At 39.8% G+C, this 25,000-nt stretch overlaps 1 protein-coding gene across 1 annotated transcript; it reads left to right on the top strand.

The window, feature by feature from the left end:
• Positions 1-12: 12 nt before the first annotated feature.
• On the top strand, positions 13-24,994 carry rhpn1 (rhophilin, Rho GTPase binding protein 1; the record flags this gene model as incomplete). Its single annotated transcript, XM_048592995.1, has 9 exons — positions 13-187; positions 4,933-5,120; positions 5,874-6,030; positions 10,446-10,565; positions 16,115-16,309; positions 17,956-18,032; positions 18,819-18,965; positions 22,506-22,664; positions 24,660-24,994. Coding segments are annotated over 9 exons (1,425 nt in total), but the record flags the coding sequence as incomplete, so codon positions are not given.
• Between the last annotated feature and the right edge of the window lie 6 nt (positions 24,995-25,000).

Raw genomic sequence — 25,000 nt, 5'->3', positions numbered from 1 at the left:
CCTTCCCAACCTCTTGACAGGTATGACTCTTTGACTGGTGTTCCTTCCTATCAACGGGCTCTGGCTTTTGAAAAGGGAAGCATTCTGTTCAACATTGGAGCACTATATACGCAGATTGGGGCACGGCAGGACCGGACCACTGAGGAAGGAATTAATCGTGCCATCGATGCCTTCCAAAAGGCAGCAGGTGGGTTTTCATTGGGTGGGTGGAATAATTATTTATGTTTGATTAACCGTATGGGCAAATGAAATGAAGATCTTTTTCATTTTTTCTGAAGAATGGTCTAGGCCGGAAACGTCAGCCTTCCTGCTCCTCTGATGCTGCTTGGCCTCTGTGTTCATCCAGCTCTACACCTTGTTATCTCAGATTCTCCAGCATCTGCAGTTCCTACTATCTTTGTGAAATAATGATTTATGCTGATCAACATGCAATGATTTCCATTAAGATATACATATGCTACAACAGAATGATACAGTACTTAAAAATCTGTGTTGTAATTTCAGAATCCTTTATCCCAACTCTAAAATAAAGCTTATTTTGTTTGGTATTGGCACTTAGGCACTAAAAACAATCTATTCTTCAGAGACCGAAATTTGTTAGATCCACATGTTTTGCTTTATATTTTGCATTTACTCTGATAGAGTTTTCTATTGTGGCATTGGCTGAAGTATGCTGATAGCCATTGGAAATCATTGAAGTAGCGCAGACTGGAGTTGCTAGTTGAGACTGCGGAATCCTTGAAGCAGGTGATTCCATGGGAATTAGCCAAAAAATTGACTCTTCCCAAAAGCAATTTCCCTGTGCTTCAATTCTTACAAAAATGTCAATGAAGATCAGATAAATCAGAGGATTAGGCTTAATAGCCATTCAGAAAAAAGAAAGGGTTAAAAGTCTAGTCTAACTCTTGGATAACTATTAAACTGGCTGTTGGTTTATCACTGATTCCCCAACTTCACCTCCACACTCCCCCACCCCATCAGGTCCCGAACATATTGGAGCCACACAAACCCTCCACTTCTTTCCACAGCTCGACCTAACCCAACTGGACCCTAACCTATTCTACAGGAGCCAAACACCCAACCTGACCCAGTGCTACTGGACCTACCATTCTCCTGGCTGAGCACAACCTGACCTGCTGGAACTGAGACACTTTTTCAATCTGACCTGATCCAACCAGTCCCCTGATTACCCTAAGACGTAACCCCATACCTACAAACCTAGATAATAGTGTGGAGCTGGAGGAACGTGGCAGGCCAGGCAGCATCAGAGGAGCAGGAAAGTTGACGTTTTGGGTCGGGACCCTTCTTCAGAAATGGAGAGGGGGAAGGGAGCTGGGAAATAAATAGAAAGGAGGGGTGGGGCTGGGGACGGTCAGTGGGATGGTGATAGGTGAATGCAGGTAGGGAGTGGTGGGGTTTGGTCAGTGGGATGGGTGGAGTGGATAGGTGGGAGAAAAGATGGACAGGTTGGTCAGATAGGGAGGAGAAAAAGTGCTGGTTGAGGGTGTGGATCCTGCGCAGAATGAAATACAGAAGGAGTCTTTTGCAGGTCTGGGAGAGGGAGGCTGTAAGCTGGGATAAGATTGACTGTAGCGCCAGAAGATGCCGACGCATTGCTGAAACTAATCCCCACCACTCCCTACCTGCATTCACCTATCACCATCCCACCTACATTCCCCAGCCCCACGTCTTCTCTCCCTATTTATTTCCCAGCTCCCTTCCCCCTCCCCATTTCTGAAGAAGGGTCCCAATCCGAAACGTCAATTTTCCTGCTCCTCTGATGCTGCATGGCCTGTTGTGTTCCTCCAGCTCCATGCTGTATTGTCTCTGACTCCAGCATCTGCAGTTCTTCTATCTCTGACCTACAAACCTAGTACCTTTGGAAGCTTTAACTCCTGAAATAGGGCAGCAACTGTCCTTTTGAAAAAGAAAAGGTGTTTCTTGGCCTTCAAATATTACTGCTTCGTTGATTTGAATTTCTCCCAAGTTATCACCAATGGATGCATTTTGGATAGTCCAGATTCAAAATCAAAGTTTCTTTGACAAACGAGTTAGTAATTTTAAACAGGATTACTGCCAGTCAAATCTTTTACAACAGTAATCACAATATCTGTGCCATTAAATTGCCAGCTGAGCCTTTGGCAAGCTGCTATGAAATGGCACTAGTGAGAAGAAAAATGTCGGATGGTAGTATGTCCAGTAGGCTCTAGGTCAAGAGCAGAAGTGTTAGCCCTGGCCAAGACCTAACTTCCTAAACAAAAGGGCATAAATATGATCATGAACTTGCCAGAGTGTCATAGAGATCTACAGCAGAGAAAAAGGCCCTTTGGCCCATCACGTTTACGTCAGTCAAAAATAACCATCTAGTTATTCTAATCCCATTTTCCAGCACTTGGTCTGGTGCCTTTTATGGCCTGGCATTTTAAGTGCACATCTAAATACTACTTAATGTTATGAAAGTTTCTGGCCGTACCACCCTTACAAGCAATAATTCCAGATTCCCGCCACCATCTGGGTAAAAACGTTTTTCCTCACATCTCTAAACCTTCTGCTTACCTTAAATCTACGCCCTGGTCATTGTCCCTCGCTATATAGAATTGGCTTATCATCCACTTCAATTGTTAGTACTTTACTTCCTCTTAACGAAGTGACAATCAAGATACAAAGTATAGCAAGCTCTTCCACTTTCTTCAAACTGGAGACTAGTTGGTCTCCCTAGTTTTGCAGTGGCCAGGAGCCAGTTGATATTTTCTATGTAACCTGTTCAGAGATTTTATGACGCACTTTGGAACAGGTCGAACTTGAACCTGGATTATCTGGCCGAGAGGTAGAGTCACTGCCAAAATAGCCCTGCCAGGGTCCTAGGTGGTTTCCCAGGGTAGTAATTTCACCTGCAGCTGCTTTTCCAAGGTTAACAAGGCCTTGACTTTCTGCTCAAGGAAATCACTTAGAAAAATATTTTCTGGTCCATCAGATTAGCGGTCAGTATTAAAGGCAGTTATTGTAATGTAGTTCAGTTGTAATTTAGGACCAAGGTAAAATATTGTCAGTTTATTTTTTTTAACGTTTCCATTGCTGTACTGACTTGAGACATATTGAATCATAGAATCCCAATATTGTGGAAACAGGCCATTCGGTCCATTGTGTCCACGCCGACCTTCTGAAGAGCATCCCAAGCAGCTCGACCCTCCCATCCTACCTCTGTGACCCTGCATTTCTCATGGCTAACCCACCTAGTCTGAACATCACTGGACACTGAGCAATTTCGCATGACCAATCTACCTCTTTGGACTATGGGAGGAAACCGTAACACCTGGAGGAAACCCATACAAACTCCACACAGTTGCCCAAGGGTGGAATTGAACCCAGGTCCCTGACCCTGTGAGGCAGCAGTGCTAACCGCAGAGCCACCATGCAGCCCCAAAATTGAATTCCAATTTTACCTTCTACCATGGGTGGGATTTGAACCCATGTCCACAGAATGACATAACCACTACACCACAGCCTCTCCACATATGACTTTTACATTTCACAGATCTCATGTTATAGAAGTGCTTGACAAAAAGAGCTTCCTGTACATGACATCAGTTGTGCATCATTAAAGGTGGGATTTGGCCCCCCAAAAGATCTATCACAAGTTACTTGTGTTTTTGCTTCTCTGCGCTAGCTATTTGCTAACAGCACCTGCTGTAGCTAATTTAAACTGAAATTTGTGCTGCCATCACAAACACTGTTTCATAGTAGGACATTCCAATGCATTTGAGTTAAGTAATTTTACAGTCTTCAAGCCTTGACAGCAAGTACATCTTAAACTTATGATGAGATCTAATCATCAATAATGGAAAGGGAAACCTGTTCTTACCTTTTTTAAAAATTTTTAGTTATCTCCTCTTGTAGACTGTCAGTAGCATTCTTGCCTTTGAGTCAAAAGATTGAGAGTTCAAGTGCCACTCTAGGACATGAGCATATAATCAAGGCTGTTGTTCCAGTGCAGTACTGAGGTAGTGCTGTATTGTTGGAGGTGTGTTTTATTTGGATGAAGTTGTTAAGCTGAAGCCCCATTTTCCTTCTAAGGTGGAAACAAATGGTTCCACAGCACTATTTTTGAAGTAGGGGAGATATTTTTGAAGTAATGTCAGAATCCCAAAAATATGTCTTGTTTGAGGGAGTGACCGCACTTGCTGCACAAATTCTTTAGCCTACTTCCTACATTACCGTTGTGACTAAGTTGTCTGAGCTCCAGTTATAAAAATACCAGTTCAAGCCACCTTCATTACTTAAGTAACTACAGCTGTTCCACAGTATACCCTCGCTTAGGGCCGAGCCCCCAAATTTAAACGTTGACTTATAGTTAAATCTTAACTCATAAATTTGTTTGTATTTACATTTTAAGCTTTTTAAGAGTTGGTGCGTTGAGTGAATCTCAATCTCCAACACTCCATTCAAGTCACACTTAGTTTTTATGGAAATAGTTTTTTGAACAGGCATGCTATGACAGGGACCATTGCATCTATAATGGGAAAATGGATTGATGCTTAAAGGGAGGCATGAGAGCTAACAACCAGTTAACACTTGCTGATGGGTTGAGTAGCCAATTCCTGTGCTAAAAATGTATGTAGTTCTTTGATTAAGCAAAAAGTTCTCTTGCTGATCTGGGCACTTTCACCACCAAAGACAATATAGTTTAACTGGTAATTAATCTCGTTAGTTGCATGTAGCAGCTTGAGGTGTGTCACTTGTATACATAAAAGTGACTCACTTCCAAAGTACTTAATTGGATTTGAAGCATTTTGGGGCATGATTGATGAAAGTTATATTAATGTAGGTTATAGAAGGCATTTTTTTTTCCTCCAAGGATCAGCTATCATATTCTAAACACTACTTATGTTGTGTCCTGTAATTATAATGCTAATATATCATGTTCAACTTCAGGTGCATTGAACTACTTAAAAGAAAACTTCTTCAATGCACCAAGCCTTGATATGAGCACTCCATCCCTCAACATGTTGGTCCGTCTGATGATTGCACAAGTACAGGAATGCGTCTTTGAAAAAGTGGTTGTGGCGGGAGTTAAGGATGAGTTCTTAACACAGTTACAGTGTGCACAGGAAGCTGCAAGGGTAAGAGATGAAAAATAATATTTGCAGAGATGTGTCCCTTCTTATACTGTCTATGCTTATATTGGCACTAACGTTTGCCATCACTGTGAATGAATTGCAAAAGAACCAATGACAACCTATTAAAAGTGACTTGAGAGTAAATGTGGTTAAAATAGTTGCTTGATGACCAGTGTGAACTGAATGGGCGTTCCCCACAGAGCAAAATATCTGACTGTATTACTTTTTAAACAGGTCAATAAGTAATTGTCCTGTACCTTTTCAAAGATCTTAATTGATTTAAGAAGTGTTTTGCATATGCCTTATTTGTTTGATCCAAGAATGGGACTTCAAATGGCGACAATGCGATTGGACACTTTTAAAATGTATTCAGTGAGTGATATGTCTAATTTATAATGAAATCCCTAATTTATTGGATTGATTCTATTTTGCTGGTGCTCCCAGCTCATAATATGCATGCCATGTGATCGGCAGCAACTATCACCACTGCTACCATCATCCTCTGGAAGTCCTAAAAGTTTGAAAATTTGAATGCAAAGGTAATTCCCTTCAAATCTGATATCGTTCTTAAATGTGTTTTCCAGTAGCTTGATAATCAGAAGCAGAAACTTAGATGCTGCTTATTTTGCTATTTTTATACATTATGCAACCCCTTAGCATGAAGTTTCTGAAGCTATTTGTATTACTCTGTGGCATTACCAGAAGAAATGTAGATTTGGTTTTGCTGTCCTGAATCATTATTTTACTGTTGTTTAGGTGGCAGATGTATACTCCTTGGTCTATCAGACAATGATACAACCCCCAGTGAAAAACTATGTTCCATTCTCTTGGACAACCATGGTTCAGGTGAAATCCGAGTATTTCAAGGCAATTTCACACTATTATGCAGCAATCGCACTCTGTGACCATATAAGTAAGTATTGTGACAAAATCTGATATAGTTCTTTTATGATTTACTATGTAACTTTAAAGCTTACTACATAAGTTTATAATTGTTCATGTAAGGGGGAGGCGATGGCCTAGTGGTATTATCGCTGGACTGCTAATCGGCAGAGACCTAATGTTCTGGGTGCCTGGGTTCAAATCCCACCATGGTAGAATTTGAATTCAATAAATATCTGGAATTAGGATTCTAATGATGACCATGAATCCATTGTTAATTGTTGGAAAAACCTATTGGGTTCACTAATGTCCTTCAGGGAAGGAAACTGCCATTCTTACCTGGTCTGGCCTACATGTAACTCCAGACCCACAACAATGTGGTTGACTCTTAGGGATGGGCAATAAATGCTGCCTGGCCAGTGACGCCCTCATCCTGTGAATGAAAAAAAAGTTGGTGTACAGATTGTTGAGGCGTTGTTTATAATCTTCCAAAATTCCTTTGATTCTTGAATGTTTCCAGTGGATTGGAAAATCATGTATTACTACACCTGAAAGAAGGGAGACAGGAAGCAGAAAGCTATAAGCGAGTTAACCTTGCACCTGTCTTAGGGAAATTGCTAGAATCAATTATTGAGGGTATAGCTGAATGCTCAGAAAATAATTGTGATCTGGCAGAGTCAGTATGGTTTTGAGAAATTGTGTTTAATTAGTTATAACCTTAAAAACAAGGGGCATCACTTTTAAGATTGAGATGAAGAGGATATTTTTCTGAGGGTTGTGAGTCTTTGCCTGAAAAGCATTCAATGACTTCATTTGCAACACTTTTTGTGGAAAAGAATGCCAACGTTTGATAGATTCTTAACCTATGACACCTTTGAAAGGTCATTGGAGAGGAATCCGGATTTAAGGTCATAATTGGATCAACCATAAACTTATTAAAATAGCAGAGCAGGCTGGAGGGCCAAACAGCCTATTCCTACTCATAAATACATCCAAAGATATGAATTATAAGAGTCATTCTACATGCAGCAAGTGCACTTGGGTGTGCTATAATTGCAAGTTACTAAATTTGGAAGGAAGTCCACTTAAACTATATATTAGGATTCCTTCAAGTTTTTTTTTATCAATACTACACACCTACATGGTGCAGATAGAGTAACTTTGGAATAGACTAAGGTCACAGGGACCATCTCCAATGTAATACAAGCTAGAAAGTATCTGAAGCATGAGTGAGAAGGGGCAATGCATTTAGTCACTGTTGTTATAATCTTCTACCCTCTACCTACTCTGCTGTCAGGGATGACAGTTACAAGAAGTACTGAGATGTTTAAAGTTCAAATTAAATGCTAATTTATTGATGGGGTTTGAACAATACAGCGCAATATTACAAGAAACCATACATTCAAACTCCCAGTAATCAGTTACTTCCCGCTAATTTATGCCTCAGTATCAGACCAAGCTGCCCTGACTTAAGCATAGAATGACCTCTTGGAACTATCATTATACCTTTTCTTCTCAATAAAGGGGAGGCTGTTTCTTTGACAAGATTATACTGGTCTATCAAAATATGCTTTCAGTTACAACTTTTTAATGGGGCATATAATTTTTCAAACCATTGTATTAAAAGCTTCTTCAACCAATAGCTTATTTTTAAACCAGTTTGGTAACTTACATTCATCTGTTGCTTATTTTCTCTAGATATGGCTGACACTGGTTATGGCACCATTTATTGCCTATCATTAATTAACCTTGAGAAGGTTGCATTGACTTTGAGAATCTTTACCTGTATCAGTTACTCCTCTTACCTGATAGCGCGCATGTACGCGTTTTATGACTACGGTTCAAGTGAACAATCCAAGCATTTTGAATTAGTGACTTCTACAAACTATCACTTGGAGAATGAAAAACCGTTTATTTGACAAAGCATACAAACGAAACATGTCTTCTAGTTCATCTGTGTTCCAAAAGGAGATACCATCAATGAATGTCAGTTTGTGTTTGTCTTTTATGCAGCTTTCAAAACGCCCAAGATTCTTTGTGCCAACTGAATTGGTGTTTTTTTTTTTTAAAAAAAAAAGTCAATCCCAGACAAGGATGGGCTCGATCTTAACTGATTCAGTAGAAGTGAGTCCATACCTTGCTTTCTTGACCTGATTGATGTTATATGGATGTGCATCTCCATTTCCCTAAAATTTCTATGGAGTTGAGCCAGCTTCCTACAGATTTGTGGCTCATTACCCTTCAGGGGACTTGTGAACCATGAACTGGATGCAGGAACCTTTCAAAACATGACTTCAAGAGACTTTGCCCATGCCAGCTCCTGTCCCCCGCCCATTCCCAAAGGGCCCTCACAGCAGCTTCAGACCACCTCATCTAATATGTATACTCTATACAGAAACGATAAACCCTATGTATAGGAATACTTGAAAACCAGCTATTTGAAACTTAAAATAAATTACTGCTTCAAGATTCTTACAAAAGAATCTTCCAATCAACCAGACGTTTAAGATAGTAATAACAGAAACTATAATCACTTGGTAGCTCTTCATTTTGTGTAAATAAACATTCAACCGGTGATAAATAGATCGCCAAATCAGAAGCTTATTAAATTATCAACCAAGGAATTGAAACAGACGCACTAAAAGGAAAAGTTTATTTGATAGCTTTACAAGCATTTTCTTTCTGTGATCTAATTTGTTACAGACTCTTTATTCACACAAGATGCCATGCGTCATAGTTTCTGTTATTGATATTTTAAAGGTCTGATTGATTTGGCACTTGTATAGGGTTGCTGGAATAGCAACTTCTTAAAAGAAAACTTGATTTATTTTTTTAAGCACTTCTACTCGTGCTATTATTGCGATTGGGGTCACTTGTTCTGAACAGAGTTTATACTGGGTAAATGGGTATGAACGTGATATGAATTGGCTTTGAGGGCTTTGAGCCTTTGGAGTATGCGGGGGCATGAGTTGGTATAGTTGGGGCAATTGAAAATGGGCAAGGGCATGTGAAGGCTTGAGAACTTAATATTTGACAAAATAAATGGGATAAAGTCACAGAGATCTATGGCAAGTCATTTGAACAGCCTGCCTTAAGCACTTGACAACTGTTGTTGCAGTCTCTGATCTGTGTGCGGGGATGCAGGACTGGCTGTATCTCTTAGCTGTGCACCATTATACCCCAACGAAAATTTTGCCATTTGGGAAACTTCCTTGAAGTTGCAGTGACACATGTGCAGTTTCCCAACTGGAGCTACTGACATCAATGGTGACAATCGTGTCCTATTTCCATGCTTTTTGCGTGGAAAAAGCATGAAAACGCAAAACCCGGTGCAATATGCAAACATCATCAAACTTCTGACCTGATATTAATATGAAGCAAAGCTTTTACTTGTTTTGTTTTACAACTTCATCTGCTTGTTGCTAAACATTGCAAACTTTTAGCCGTTGTGGACCAATGCCTCTGGAATTTGCAGTGGATGAAACCATTCTACAGTTGTTGCGTTCTGCATGTGAATTAGACTTAATTTAATGTATTGACATGCCACTGGATTGAATAGTTTCTGCAAGCCTCGACAAATTTTCATTCAAATAATGTTACATGTCTTGTATTATTCATCTGGTCACTCTGACATGCAGGACTTGCCAGGCTTCTGATTTATGGATAATGTTGTTGTCACTATGACACAATCGTTGAGTAAATTAGGAGGTATTATTGATTTTACAGGTACTATGTAATATTTATATTTTGTACAAACCGTACAGTATGGAAAGAGGCCATTCGGCCCATCAAGTCTGCATCAACATTCTGAAGAGCATCCCACCCAGATCCAGCCTTCTACCCTATCCCCATTACCTTGCATTTACCATGGCTAATGCACGTCTTTGGATACTGTGGGGCAATTTACCATGGCCAGTCCACCTAACCTGCATATCTTTGGACTGTGGGAAGAAACCAGAGCACCTGGTGAAACCCACACAGATAGTCACCGAAGGCTAGAATCAAATACAGGTCCATGGCAGCTGTGAGGCAACAGTGCCAACCACTGAGCCACTGTGCTGCTCATGACCCAAATTCCCAAGCTTTTTGTCCTGGGAACTAAAGTACTTCATGTGCTGTAATGATTAATAGATACTTGCTTTATTAACCTAGAGCCAAGTACCATGCTAATCAGAAAATGACTTTCAAATTTACATGCAGGTAATGTTGCAGAGGTGGAGAAAGGTAGCCTTGGTGTTGGAGTGGATGTAGTTCTGAAAACTTTTGCTTACTCTTAAACCGAATGCTGAGATGCATGCCACTCGGCCTAAGTTGACAGTTAATAAGTCAAACATGCATAAGTATTTCCTGACCAGTGAAATCTCTAAGCTGCATGTTACAGGGAGAATTTGAGTGAGAAAAGGACAGTTTGAACGCAATATTATTTGAACGCTATATTTTTTTCAGTGGGTCCTGACGAGGAGGAAAGTGAACAAGTAAAGGCCCTTCAGCAGCTTCATGTGACGATGCCTGAGGGTCCATCATTAATCACAGTACTGAAAGATAAAGAAGAGCGACGCAAATTAGGTATGCATTGGCAATGATTTTACAAGACAAAATATGTCACTATATTTTTTCGAATAAGTTAATGGTGTCTCACCTACCTCTGAACAACATGGACAATGGGAAAATATGAGATTCTCGCTGTTGAGAAAAATGTCCAATTTCCTGCTTAAGGGTTCAACACTTAAATGGGAACCTTGCTAGTGAGTGGCCTATTTACACGCATTAACAGCTCACTATTACCTATATGTCGCTTGCTGAAGGTGAAGGAAATCGCAGATGGGAGGTGCAGAGACAGATTTCATCAAAAAATGCACATTTGAAATTTAGAAGTGATGAGAAGTTAATGTAGGTTATTGATGACAGTATATAGGTGACAATATTTTAAGAAACTGAACTTTCCAAGATAGCGGTTGGGAAGGCCAGCTTGTATAAATGAGAATGTTCAAGCGTGTTGCTTACAAAAATGTAGGGTTTCTAAAGCAATGACCTGAGGTCAGGGTGGAACCAGACATGTTCTTTGTATGGGTTTTCTTTTTATTGTATGTTCAGCATCTGCTTGGACTAAGATTAGTTTAGCATCAATCTTGGGGAGAATGCTGGAGTATTCAAGAGAAATACATAAAAAAGCAGACTGAGCAGGACTCCATGAAGGGGAAAATTATGCCTGACCAATTCATTAAAGGTTCTGTGAGGAGTTAAAAAGCAAGATAGATAAAGGTGAACTAATAGATGTGATACATTTCAAACACCTTTTAGAAATTAAAATATATCACATGCAAAGCTACTAAATAAAATTAGAGACCGTGATGTTGAAGGTTATAAATTAACAGAGGATTGGCTAAATAATGGATAAAGGCGGCATTTTAAGTATTGAAATCTGTAGCTAGTGGGGAGCCACAAGGATCCATGCTGGGGCCACAATAATTTGCAATATATATTAATGGCTTGAATGCCAGAATGAATGTAGTTATGCCAAGTTTATGAATACCACAGATATGTGGGGATGCAAGTTTGTGGATGACACAAAAATAGATGGGAAGGCAAGTCCTGAAGATGACAGAAAAAGTCTATGGAGAGATTTAGACAGGTTTCATGAGTAGGCAGAAACTTGGCAGATGGGAAAATGCGATATTATGCACTTTGGCAGGAAGAATAGAAGAATAATATAAATGCAGAAAGACTGCAAAAAACTGCAGCATCCCGGGAGTTTGTGCATGAGTCACAAAAAGCTAATATCCAAGTTTAGCAGGTAATAGGGAAAGGAAATTAATTTTTGGCCTTTATTTCAAAGGAAATGGAGTATAAACATAGGGTGGCCTTGTTAAAATTGTACACGACACTAATCAGCCTACATCTAAAATATTGTGAGCAGTTTTGAACCCCTTATCTAAGGAAACATTTACTGACATTGGAGGTGGTCTAGAGAAGGTTCACAAGGTTAATTCCAGTATGGAAGAATTGTCTTATGTGGAGAGGTTGAGTTGGTTGGGCTTGTACTCATTGGAGTTTAGAAGTATCAAAGGATACCTTATTGAAACATACACTTAGGCAGTTTAATAGGGTAGATGCAGAGAGGTTATTTCCTTGGAAAGAATCTAGGACCAGAGGGCATAGTCTCACACTGATATTTGGCCCATTTAAGACAGATGAGGAGGAATTTCTTCTCTGAGGGAAGTGAATCTGTGGAATTCTTTACTGAAGAGGGCTGTCAGGGCAGGGTTGTTAATCTATTCATGGTTGAGATAGACTTTTAATCCATAATGGAATCGGTGCTTGTGGGAATAAGGTTGGAAAATGGAGTTGAGCAACTCGGGCATGATCTTGTTGACTGACAGTGTAGACTCAATGAGATGAATGGCCTACTTCTGCTCCTGTGTCCTTTTAGTCTAAGGTTAGAGGTTTGAAACATTTAATCTCAATCCATGGTCTGAGTTAATGTCGTCTTTGGTCGAGTAAGTGGAGGCAGTACGGAGTGACCTAGGGAGGGAAAGTAAACCTTGGATTGTGTTTGTAGTTGTTGACAATGATCACTTTACTTCACTAGTGCATCCATTCCAGGAACACCGCATTGAGTTTAGCTGAATGCATTCTTTAATGAAGAATGGATATTTTGGGTACTTCAAGTAGTGGAGCCATTACTGCATGTTCATTTCTTTAGAAAGTGAATGGAGAGAAACAGCTGGAATGGGGGAAGAGGGAAGGAGAAAGTGGAAGAAAACCAAAACTAACCATTTAGTTTAGTTTGATTTACTTTGCCGCTTCCAAAAACACATTTTTTTGTTTCAAGGAAAATTAATAGCTTTGTATAATTTGTTACTTTACATACGTAAAATAAATAAGATTATTTCATATGATATAACAAGGTGTAGAGCTGGATGAACACAGCAGGCCAAGCAGCATCAGAGGAGCAGGAAAGCTGACGTTTCGGGTCTGGACCCTTCTTCAGAAAATGGTTTCATGTTTGCTTTGCAGCAGTACAATCAAATAGTTTTGATGTCTTAGGGGAATAAAAAAGATCATTGTTTCACTTAATGTCAGAATAATCCCATATTACTCAAGAGAACGCTGTCAACAATATGTTAGGACAATGTACAAATTTCCAATTTATGACCCTCCGTGCCATCTGCTATTTCCAGAATTCTCAGTATTCAGTGCCACCTAGTGTGCTGAAACAGAATTACAGTACTGTTAAGATTAAAAACAAATGCTCGAGTCTTCCAATCTCTTTCGGAATTCCTATTTCCAGCCCGGATCAGACAAAATTTATCTTTGTATCTTTGCATGATTTTTTTGGGCTTGACTTCTCATGCAGGATCCATCCCAAGAGACACAAGTCATACCCACTTAAGCAGTACTTACTGTGTTCAAAGTAGTAAAATGTTTAAAGGTCTCGAAGCCACTTTGACACGCTACTGAGGGAAGCTAGGGCTAGGGCAGCAGGTAAGTGATGGCTTATAGGTGGCAGGTAAGTGGGTGGGGGTGAGGTTTCAGGAAGGCTGTCAATTTTAAAGTTAGTGAAGAGTTACATTAGGTTAATTTTTCAAACATTTCCTGACTAACTGTTAAAGTGAGTCAGCAGGAACCCTCCAAAGTCTCCAACTCAACTCAGAGTGGGAACATTTTCAGAGAGTGCCAATCATCAATTTCCAATCGTTCATCAGAAGTTTAAGTTTCTGAGTTATTTACTGTGTAATCATTGTGTCGTGACCTCTGAGAAGACCCAATGTGCATTTTTAAGACTACATACAGTCTTCAACTATCCACAGAATGGAAAATCTGAGCCAAACAATTGACAAAGACGGCAGAATCATGTTGCAGTGGTGGTTGTCCTGACTGTGAGGCCAAAATTGAACAGGACTTCCTCGTGGAGATGGGATGCTGGTTATGTGGCAGCACAAAATCTATGCAGAACGAGAGGGAACGGTCAGTTATTAATGGGTCTGTGTAGAAAATCACTGACCCTGCTGTTACCATCCAGTGGTTGGTTGAGTGTTTGAGGGCCATCTATAAAAGTCACCCAGAGAAGCTTTCACTCCCTGCACCTGTCAGTTGGCTTTTACCTTCACTCCATAACGCCAGTTGTGCCTTCTGTGACTCTTGAGCCACCTGCCATCAGCTTTGTTTCATGTTTGTCAACCTAGAGATGCCCTAGTTTTTATCGAGCTGACCCTCAGAACTCTGGGATTGTCTCCATCACACTTGACTTCCCGGCCATCATCCTCATCCCTCTCTGTCTGCCACTGTTGACCTGCTGTCAATCTTCCTTGATCTGTACACTGACGTACTTGTCAGGGATTGATCTTTCCACTGTATTCCAGCCCTTTCTGTATGCCTCCCAACAACGCTTTTCAAGGTTGCCTTCCCTTGGCCAGATATTCCTTGATCTCCATGGACACTGGCCAATCTGAACGTTCAGTCTTCTCTGTTCCAGTCCCACAAAGTTCCCTGTATAAGAAAAGTGGTTCCTGCTCACTTCAAATCCACCAGGAAGACTAGTATCTGTGCTCCGTACTATCTTCAGTCAGTTGTTATTCTGAAGACACGTTTCTTGTTTGCTGCTGACTCTCAAAGGTACAATTTAATGTGGTGACCATCTATTTTAATGAATGCATGACATGTTAATTCATTAAAAATAGGTTCTTGCCACTTATCATTGGGAGCATGATCTGATTTTCTCACCTTTCATCCAAAGTCAGGAAGCTGACATGTTGCCACTTGCAAATTCAAGTGTCCCCATCTATTTTTGCCTGCTCCTGGGAGCTCCACTAGAATCTCTCCACAAACTGCAGATCAGGACTTCTGGTATTGAAATGTTAATGCATAATTTTGTTGCTACAGATGCTGACTGAACTGTCATAATTTTCAGTGTTGTTTTTAAAGTTTTGTTCACACTTCCTTGTTATTTTGCCTGTCTAACTGAATGCAATATCGTTGGCAAGGCCAGATGATGAAAAACAGATTTTTGAACATTCTCGTTATTTCATTATAAGATACAGGAACAGAAGTTGGCCATTCAGCCCATCAAGACCACTCCTCCATTCATAGCTGAAATAATAATCCTTAACTCCACTTTACCCCTTTATTCCCAGTCATATATACTTGCTGACATGGCCTTGACTACCACCTGTGATTAAAGAATTCCACAAAATCACTACACACTAACAGAGGAGAATTTCTCTTCTCCTGAGCCTTAAATGGACAACTCCTTTCTCTGAGATAGTGTAGGGCCACAGGACAGTCAAACAAGGGGAAACAACATCTCCACAACTACCCTGTCAAGCCCTCTTTAAAAACTCATATGTTTTGATAAGGTTTCATCTCATTTTTCTAAACTCCAGAGAGTCCAAGCCCAACTTAGTGAACCTCTCCTCATGAGAAAATCTCTCCATATCTGGAATCAATCTGGTGAACCTCGACTGGACTGCCTACTATGCTAGTATATGCTTCTAATTTTATTTAGATGAACTAGTGAATAATTATGACCTAATCAGAGAAATTATGGTTTGCTTAGCACTACAATATTTGAAAACTGATCTAATAGTAACTCATCAGCAATATATTATTTTCCTTAATCTTTGGGGTTACAATGCATCTCCGAATTCATTGTTAGACAGCACTGGAGAATGATTCTGGGTTAATTGAGTCACTGATTTCACTTCCGCCTTTCTCTTCTCACGGTGATATAGCTGAAACTGGGTACTTGGGACGGTGTGATGAACCTTTATCCTGAAGTACATTGTATATATTGAAAAAAAAAATTACAACAGTCCTTCTCGTGGCTTCACTGAAAATAGTTGTAGAATTTGTACCAGGTTACTGATATTGATGTGACTACCAGCAGCCAGGTCAAGACTGTCCAAAGCTAATTTCACCATTTCTGATCCCCAAAGTTTGAAGATGGAATTAAAATCTGTTTGTCAGTCAATATTTGGCACTCACTTGAGTGCATGAGGTGAGTGGACCATGTGAGCCTCACTAATGTCCTACTGACATGCAGCTTGGTTTAAGTAATCACGGCAATAAGTGTTCTTCTACCTCTTTAACCCTAGCACCTTTCTTCATTTTGATAGGGAAGGCTCATTTGAAGAAAGCAATAATTAAACACGAAGAAGCAATGAGGATTCACAGTCTTTGTAGGATTCTGAGGAAGATGGATATCCTGCAAGAGGTGCTAGCTATTGTCCACAAACGATCACTGAAAAAGTACTCTGAAATTGATCGTGAGGATGACTTTTTTGATACTATTGAAGCTCCAGAAATTCATCGTAAGTTAGTATTTTTTGTAATGATGAGTTGCCAATATTCGATAGTCCTGCCATGTACAGAAAATGAAGGGAATAGTATCTGAATCTGACCTCTTCAAAACTTAACATAATAATTTCAAGTGGATTGGGTTCTGAATGGGCCTTATAGGTATTGGGGTCCCATAGTGTAGTGTTTATGGAACAATTCAGAGATCAAGTTTCACCACGGTCAACCGAAATGGAATTCACTCAATTTGGTATCGTAAATTTGTGGTCTTCAGCAGAAGAACAGGCTGATGAATGTCCACTAGGCATGGTAAGCTATTACTTCAGTCTGACTTTCACAGGACTTCAGTAGCATAGAATATGGTTGATTCTTTATATCTTCTGATGTGAGTTAGCAAGTCATTCGATGTAGCTGAAAAACAATGAATTGTACTAAAGAGCATACAGAAGAAGTTTACAAGGATGTTGCTGGGATTGGAAATTGTATCCATGAGGAAAAGTTAGATTGGTTTGCTTTCCTCAGAAACAAGGAATCAGAATGGAGATTTGATTGATGTGTACAACGTTGTGAGAGACCTTGATAGAGTGGATAGAAAGGACTCAATTCTTTTAACAGAGGATATCAATGATCAGAGGAATAGATGTGTGATTAGCCAAAGGTAAGAGGGGGAAATTTTGTTTTGCCCAGAGGATTGGTAGGACACTGAAACTTACTGCCTCAGCTCAAATAAAATGTGTCTGGATATGTACCTCCAGTCCTATAATCTCCTGGGTTAAGAGCTGGAAAATGGAATTAGAATGGTTGGCTTATTTTGTAGCTAGCACAAATCTAATGGACCAAGTAGCCTCCTTCTATGCCATAAAGCCATTTTCTACATTTTGTAAATATATGAAGAAAAGGAACCTGCAGGGATGTGGAGAGGGACTGGGGGAGTGACAATACATGAATTGTTATTTAGTAGGGCAAACATAGATTGGGTGGACTTCTTTGAAAAAGGTTCTGTTGTTCTGTGAATAGAACTGTTCCAGCATTAGCACACGGTCTGAGAATAAATAAGACAGAAGGAGTACAATAATAGTGTTTTTCACTTATGCAGCACACTGCCAGTGTCACTTAATAATATAAATAATGGCTGTTGTAAGATAAAAGCATTTCCATGCATGAGTTTCCCTTTTAACTATTCATTGGTAGGGTAAGTCTCAAAGTTACTCTAGCTAGAGTATGTATTTCTGCTCTGGAAGAACACCTCTTTACTGGACTGGTGTGGTTTCCACACACCCTTTCATACCTCTGATCCTTCATACTTCCATTCTAATAATTAATTCAGTACCAAATTTTTGATCATTTTCTCAATCTTGCTATTGAAAATAGCATTTTCTCAATCTTGCTATTGAAAATTTCAATTCTTCTAGCATTTGCAGCCTTTTAGGGAAAAATTCTAAATCAAATCTGACAAAACTGATCCTGTGTAGGACCCTGTATAGGAAAAGGAGGTTTCCCATCTGAACTGAACCTGGATCTTGGAGGCAGAGGGACAGCAACATGCACCTGATCACCCATTTATAGTCATTTTCTTAAAGTGGAGAGAGAAAATATGGTTTCTGTATACTGCACATTCTATAAATAAGTGACATTCACCTGTATTGACTTTCCTTTGCAGCAAAAACACAGCAGAAGCCAGAAATTAAAACTCCAAACTTCTCCAAGGTGAAAGTCACTGATATTTTTCACAGATTGGTAAGTGTACTGTTCATTCATCACAGAATTCTGCATTAATTTTTAACGTATAATTTCTTAATGTAATTAGTGAAAACCTTTCATCATTGCATTCTTTGGCCTTTAATGTTATTCAACTAAAATTTATAAGGCTAGAGAGAAGCTATTAACACAACAGTCCCTCTCTCTTTTTTTTCATAGATTTAATCCCACCAACCTGCCTTTTATCGCAACCATAAATCCATTCACTTTCCAGAAATTGATCCAGATTATATTGTATTCAGATTACGACTTGAATTCAGTTTTCTTTATTCGTAGCTTCCTAATTTAACTTGTACCAAATGATATTTGATCCTTTCACCATAGTTGCTTCAGAATTTGCATCCTTGTTCCCCAGTACTCCATGATCTTATCCATCCCTTCTCTGTAACAAAAGTGGAAATTGCTGGAAAAGTTCAGCAGGTCTGGCAGTATCTGGAGAGAAATCAAAGTTAATGTTTCGAGTCGAGTGACCAAACTCTATAATGTCCTGTAGCTCTATAACCCTCAAACATCTGCAGTTCACCTTTCTTGGCCTCTTGAACACCCCCAATTTTGATTTACTGTTGGTGTTAAAGGTCCTATATGAATGCAAATTTTGTGTTTTTATTGATAATTTTTATAATTTCAATTTGTTCACAGGACTAATGGGAACAACTTCATATCATAGCATCATCATCTACCAAAATATAATTAGAGATCATCCTAAGTGCATTTATAAACAATAAGACTTTCTTTATTCTTGCTTTTCCCCCCTTCCCTTTTTAGGGGCCTTTGTCAATTTTCTCTGCCAAGAACCGGTGGACACCAGCCAGACATGTTCACCTAAAGAAAAGCGAAAAAGGATTTGGATTCACTCTACGTGGAGATTCACCCGTCCTTATTGCAGGTGTTGTTCCTGATGGCTGTGCAGATGTAAGCATGCTTTATTTCATGCATGACACACTCGTTGTTGTATCCCTGTATTTATACAGTCTTTTTAAAAAAAAGTATTATTTTTTCAAAAATGAATAAAGCTGAAGGAAACACTTTGCAGTTAAACACATATTAAAGAAGCCATTCAACTCAACCAGTCTGTATCAGTGTATGTCCCCCACATGAGTACATGTAGTTCTCCTATAACGCGATAACTCGTTCTTGCGTGACCTCACGCTATAGGAAATCACCATAGAAGTTTGTGTTGAAGGGAAATCACTATAGAAAATTGCTATACCCTTACAGCAGAAAGTTCGCGTTATCCAAACAGCGTCCACTATTCATCGCTCACATTACAGCCAATTTGCATTAATGAAACAGACATTGTAGCAGAACTACCTGTAGATAGTTCAGATTATGCCCTTTTACCAATATCTAGCTCATTGATATCAGTGTCAAGAGGAGCAGGGGTCCAAAAGTCAATCCCTGGTGAACTCCACAAGAAGCCTTCCTTCAGTCTAAAAACCAACCGTTCACTGTTTTCTTCTCTGTTACTCAGATATTATATCCATATTGCCACTGTATCTTTTAATCTACGGCTGTCCAATTTTGTTCACAAGCCTGTCCTACAAAACTTTATCAAATAGCTTTTGGAAATCCAGTTACACCACTTCAATAACATAACCCTTATCAGACCCCTCTGTTACCTCATCAAAAACGCAAGCAAATGAGTTGAATGCAATTTGCCCTTAAACCATCTATGCTGGTTTTCCTTAACTAACCCACATTTGTCCAAGTGACTATTGACATTTGTTGCATAACAAAGTGCTGGAGAACCAGAGTTGATGTTTCAAGGCCAATGCAACTCTTCAGTTCCAAAGTATCTATGTATCGCATCCAGTCTAATTCCTCATCAAGTTTAAGCATAGATAGCTTATTCAATATCACCACCCTATTAGTTAGAAATCTTTCAATTATCTGAACAGTCTGTTCTTTCATCATGACATGGGTGGCATCTTCTAACTTGGCTGGGAAATTGTATCGGGCTTTACCATGCCCCTTGCTTTCGTAGAAGGCAGGGAGGCAACATATCATCCTGAAATCGTATCTGCAGTTGAAAAATGCCTGCCTGTAAATACTGTCATTCATGCTGTTCTCACTTCTTGACCCATGAAACATTTTCGTAAAATTCTGCTGTTGTCCCTCAACTGTCTTTTGTTATGAAGCTGTGGGGTGGGGTGCAGGGTGAACCCCTCTGATAATTAAACAAAATCCATTTTCTGAAGGAGGGTCTAGGCCTGAAACATCAGCTTTCTTGCTCCTCTGATGCTGCTTGGCCTGCTGTGTTCATCCAGCTCTACACCTTGTTATCTCAGATTCTCCAGCATCTGCAGTTCCTACTTTTCTCTGATACAATTTTAACCCCACTGCGAACCCTTTCCTTCCTGCCTGTTCTTTCAAAAAGTTGCATACCCCTGTGTTTTTATTTCCCAGTTTTGATCTCCTTGTATCATTATCTCTACAATGGCTATGAAATTATACCCATTGATCTGTATTTGTTAGTTAATTTAACCACTTTGTTCCGAATACTATGTGCATCCAAGTAAAGAGTCACTAATTTTACCTTTTTGCTTTGTCTCCTTTTGACCCCATTTACTGCTGTTTTTCTGTGTTTGTATACTCTGTCCTCCTTATCCACTCTGGGTATCATTGTTCTGCTTTACCTAACTCTTAATTTATTTTATAATAAGGGTTTTTAGTTCTGAGCTCCTTAGATTAACTTAAGGGAAAACAAAATTTTGATATTCACTAGCCTTCCTGCGATGTCTCAGTTTGATTTTTATTTAATCTCTCCTCGTCACTTCAGTAATCATGTCTTATTTCACATCTTGTTTCACACTCCACCTCCCCCGCCCCAGGTCTGCTTCACAGAAGTGAACTGCAGCACACTCCTCCTAATGTATTCTTCAATGTCTCAGTGATTTGCTGACACTTTTGGTTAAATTTCACAGCAGGGTGAACTTAGGGTACACCAGGATCTTGATCAGATGGGCCGATGGGCCAATGGGCCGAGGATGGCAGATGGAGTTTAATTTAGATAAATGTGAGGAGCTGCATTTTGGAAAGGCAAATCAGGGCGGGACTTGTACACTTAATGGTAAGGTCCTGGTGAGCGTTGCTGAACAGAGAGATGTTGGAGTGCAGGTTCATAGTTCCCTGAAAGTGAAGTCACAGGTAGCCAGGATAGTGAAGAAGGTGTTTGGTATGCTTGCCTTTATTGGTCAGTGCATTGAGTGTAGGAGTTGGGATGTCATGTTGCGACTGTACAGGACATTGCCACTTTTGGAACACTGCATGAATTCTGGTCTCACCGCTGCAGGAAGGATGTTGTAAAACTTGAAAGGGTTCAGAAAAGATTAACAAGGACATTGCCAGGGTTGGAGGATTTGAGCTTTAGGGAGAGGCTAAATAGACTTGGGGCTATTTTCCCTGGAGTGTCAGAGGCTAAGAGGTGACCTTATAGAGGTTTATAAAATCATGAGGGGCATGAATAAGGTAAATAGACAAGGTCTTTCCCAGGGTGGGAGTCCAAAACAGAGGACGTAGGTATAAGGTGAGAGAGAGGCTGAATAGACTGGGGCTATTTTCCCTGGAGTGTTGGAGGCTGAGAGGTGGCCTTATAGAAGGGCATGGTTAAGGTGGATAACCACTTCCCCTGGGCTGTCCAAAACTAAAGGTGAGAGAGGAAAGATTTAAAATGTACCTAAGGGGCAACTTTTTCATGTAGAGGGTGGCGCATGTATCCAATGAGCTGCCAGAGGAAGTGGTGGAGGTTGGTATAATTACATCATTTAAAAGGAACCTGGATGGGTATATGAACAGGGAGAATTTAGAGGCATATGGGCCAAATGCTGTCAGATGGGACTAGATTTATTTGGGATATCGGGTCAGCATGGACAAGTTGGACTGAAGGGTCTGTTTCCATACTCTACAGCTCTATGACTATATGACTTAACATGGGAAAGGCCGAAATGTTGAACCTTGACGGTGTCCTATATTGTAAGCCTAGGTTTTTTTTACTGTTGTTCATTTTTTTAAAAAAAAAAATTGAATAGATCAAGTTATATTCCGAGTTTGCTGCTGTTGCTTGATTCCAGAAATTCTCTGTTTCTGTTATTTTTTTTTTCCCCACTTCCTGACCTGATTTTACTGAGCTATCTCCTATTAAATTGAATAGTAATCTGTTCCATACTGTTGCCAATCCAATTTAGTCAAGTAAGTTGGAATGACTCATTTTGTTGATTAAAAACAAATTTGCCTCCTCTGGGAAATTGATAAATTTTGCTACAATTTCTCTTGAAGTAGATGAAATTCTCTGTGGGGAATTACATATGTGAACTCAAATTTGGCCATCATGTTGTGACGTATTTTGCATTAGTTGGTGCAACACTGTGTTGGTTCCAATTTATGATCATTTTGCTGCATTGTAATAATAAGTAATAAATTGAAATTGACATGTACTTTGTTAACTTTTCTTAGGAAGCTGGTCTCCGAGAAGGAGATTACCTTGTGTCAGTGAATGAACAAGATTGCAAATGGTCCAAGCACACTGATGTAGTTCAGTTATTGAAAAATATCAGTACAGAAGGTGTCAGTATTGGGGTGATAACCCTAACTACCTCTGAGCAACAGAACAATGTAAGTGTTTACCATTATAGATGTTTTATTTATTGATTTTTAATTGAGCTAGTTCTTTAAGTCACTGGTATTATTTGGTTATCATCATGCGTAAAAGATCATTGCCTAGGTAAGTTATCTATAGTCACTTATTTGGAAACCTACAGCAAAACTGCATGTTTGGGACTGAATTTAATTCTGATGGTAATGACCCTAATGCAGCTGGAATGTCTTGGGGAGCCTCCACCTATTTCTGCAGCCAACTGGCAAGTAATTCCCTATTGTCAGGGCTCCATCTCTTTAGGTTTGGAGATATCACTTTGAAGAGCTGTTTGGAGGGTCTGCAGTTCTCCAGTCCCAGCAGCGATACTGGAGCAATAAGCAAAACTGGACTGTGCCCAGGTCAGAGAACAAGCAGTACCGTTACCAAGAAACTTGGTGAGTGAGATCAGGATAGCCCAGGCCAATCAGTCACTGCTGAAGCTGGAGGTCATGCTTCCACAGGGGAAGCTTTTGCTGTCTGTATCCCCTTCATGGACTGCAATGTGCCTGATAAGGAGAGAAACTTCTCCCTCCAAATTCTCAGAGGCTGCCAGCTTTTGCTGGGCAGTCTCTTTTTGCAAGTGATTTAAGTAGCCAAATAGGGACCTCAACCTGTCTCTGATAAGAAGGCTGTCTTGACATTCCCTGATGTAGACATACTTGTTTGAAGTTGGGAAGGTTCCACACACTCCATCCCCTCTCTTCTATTTGTTTTCCACAGCCCTTCCCTCTCCACAAACCCCACCCTCACAGCTCCCTTCCCTTCCTGGGATACATTAATTAGTCCTAGTAGTTGGTATCTGTACAAATAGCTGTTGCCTGCATACACTGGCCAAAACAAAATACAATTCTACTTTGTCCTAAATTATTCTAAAATTTTAAAGCTTGCTTTATTGAGCCATTATAGGTGGTGACTGAGCGCAGTATCGGACCTGGTTCTAAGTTAGATGAAAAATCGGCACAAGTCCCTGTCATTGCTATTCTTTGATCCTGGCCGAGTGTTAAATGTGAAAATGGTTTGGCTAAATGCTGACCTCTTCCAGAGTATAAATAATTCTCCAACATTTCATATCTGGATATGGCAGGAAGAATGGCCAGTTGGGGAAAGCTAATAGAGAGAGCGCACACACATTCTGATCAATCCTTGATCTTGGTCTAAAAGTTAAGGAGTCTTGAGAACTACTCCTTCCACTTAATCTCTGCAAATTGTCCTGATATTTCACTTGCTGCTATAGGGGATTAGTAGATGACTTCCTCTTGACCCCTCTCCTCATTGGCATTAGTGAAATTGACTGTGCGCTGTCTCATAAATCAAGGAGTTGAATGTATATCCAACCACTTAGTGATGTAAAGTTACAGCTCCAATGTAGTGTGCCTAGTGATGTTTGAATTTAGCTTTTTTTTCCCCCTAAAAAAGGTTCCACTCATAGTCTTTTCCACTAGCCATGGTTGTATTGGCTGACATATATTGTTAGCTTGATTTTTATAAAATGATCAACCTTATTTTCAAGTTTTTCAAGGTCTCCATAATCTCATCCAACCCTGTAATCCTCGGAAATGTCTGCACTCGTCACTTATGGCCTTTTTGACATCCCTGCACCATTGATGACTATCTCAGCTCACAATGTCTGAAACTCGTGATTTCACATCATGAAACTCCAGCATATTCACACTTTTTTTCATCCTTTATGACATACCTTCAAAATTTTCCACTTTATCAAGTTTTTGGCCAGCTGCTGTAACATCTTCTCCTGTAGTCTGGTAGCACTGTCCTATTTTATAATACTCCTCTGAAGTGCTTTTGGATATTTTTTCCTACATCAAACACGCTGTAACAGTTGTTCTATTAGATTGCAAGTCTGCCAAACTCATCAAATAAGCTAGCACTTGGAAAATTTCAGGGCATTTTTTATTTGATAGTCTTTTCACTTAACGGTTTGCCAGAGGTGTTTACCATTCTGTTTTCCTTTCCAGCAGGCTGACAGAAAATCACTTCTAGGTACAATGTCATCAACAAGCATCTTCTCTGGGAATGATAAAGAGAACAGCAAGAAAATTGCTGATTCGAGCAAAGGTTCAGGTTTGCTGCTCACCTGGAACAAGAAGAAGAATACAAACAAGGATGGCAGCACTCACCGCTTACCTGTCATTGCTGTAACGGACGATGGATCATTCTATTGAAGAGTTTTGTCACTCCTAATTTATGAGAATTATTCACCGCAAACATACCCATCTCAGCTAAGGACGCCGAATTTTTTTTTTTTTTTTTAAAACGTTCATCTCATTTGAAGCCGTATAAATCATGAACTACAAGA

This window comes from Rhincodon typus, unplaced genomic scaffold (assembly GCF_021869965.1).
Source record: "Rhincodon typus isolate 14 unplaced genomic scaffold, sRhiTyp1.1 hic_rhity00002189, whole genome shotgun sequence".
In the NCBI taxonomy this organism is placed as follows: Eukaryota; Metazoa; Chordata; class Chondrichthyes; order Orectolobiformes; family Rhincodontidae; genus Rhincodon; species Rhincodon typus.
The sequence above is the reverse complement of the archived record's forward strand: the minus strand, read 5'-3'. Positions and strand labels throughout refer to the sequence as shown.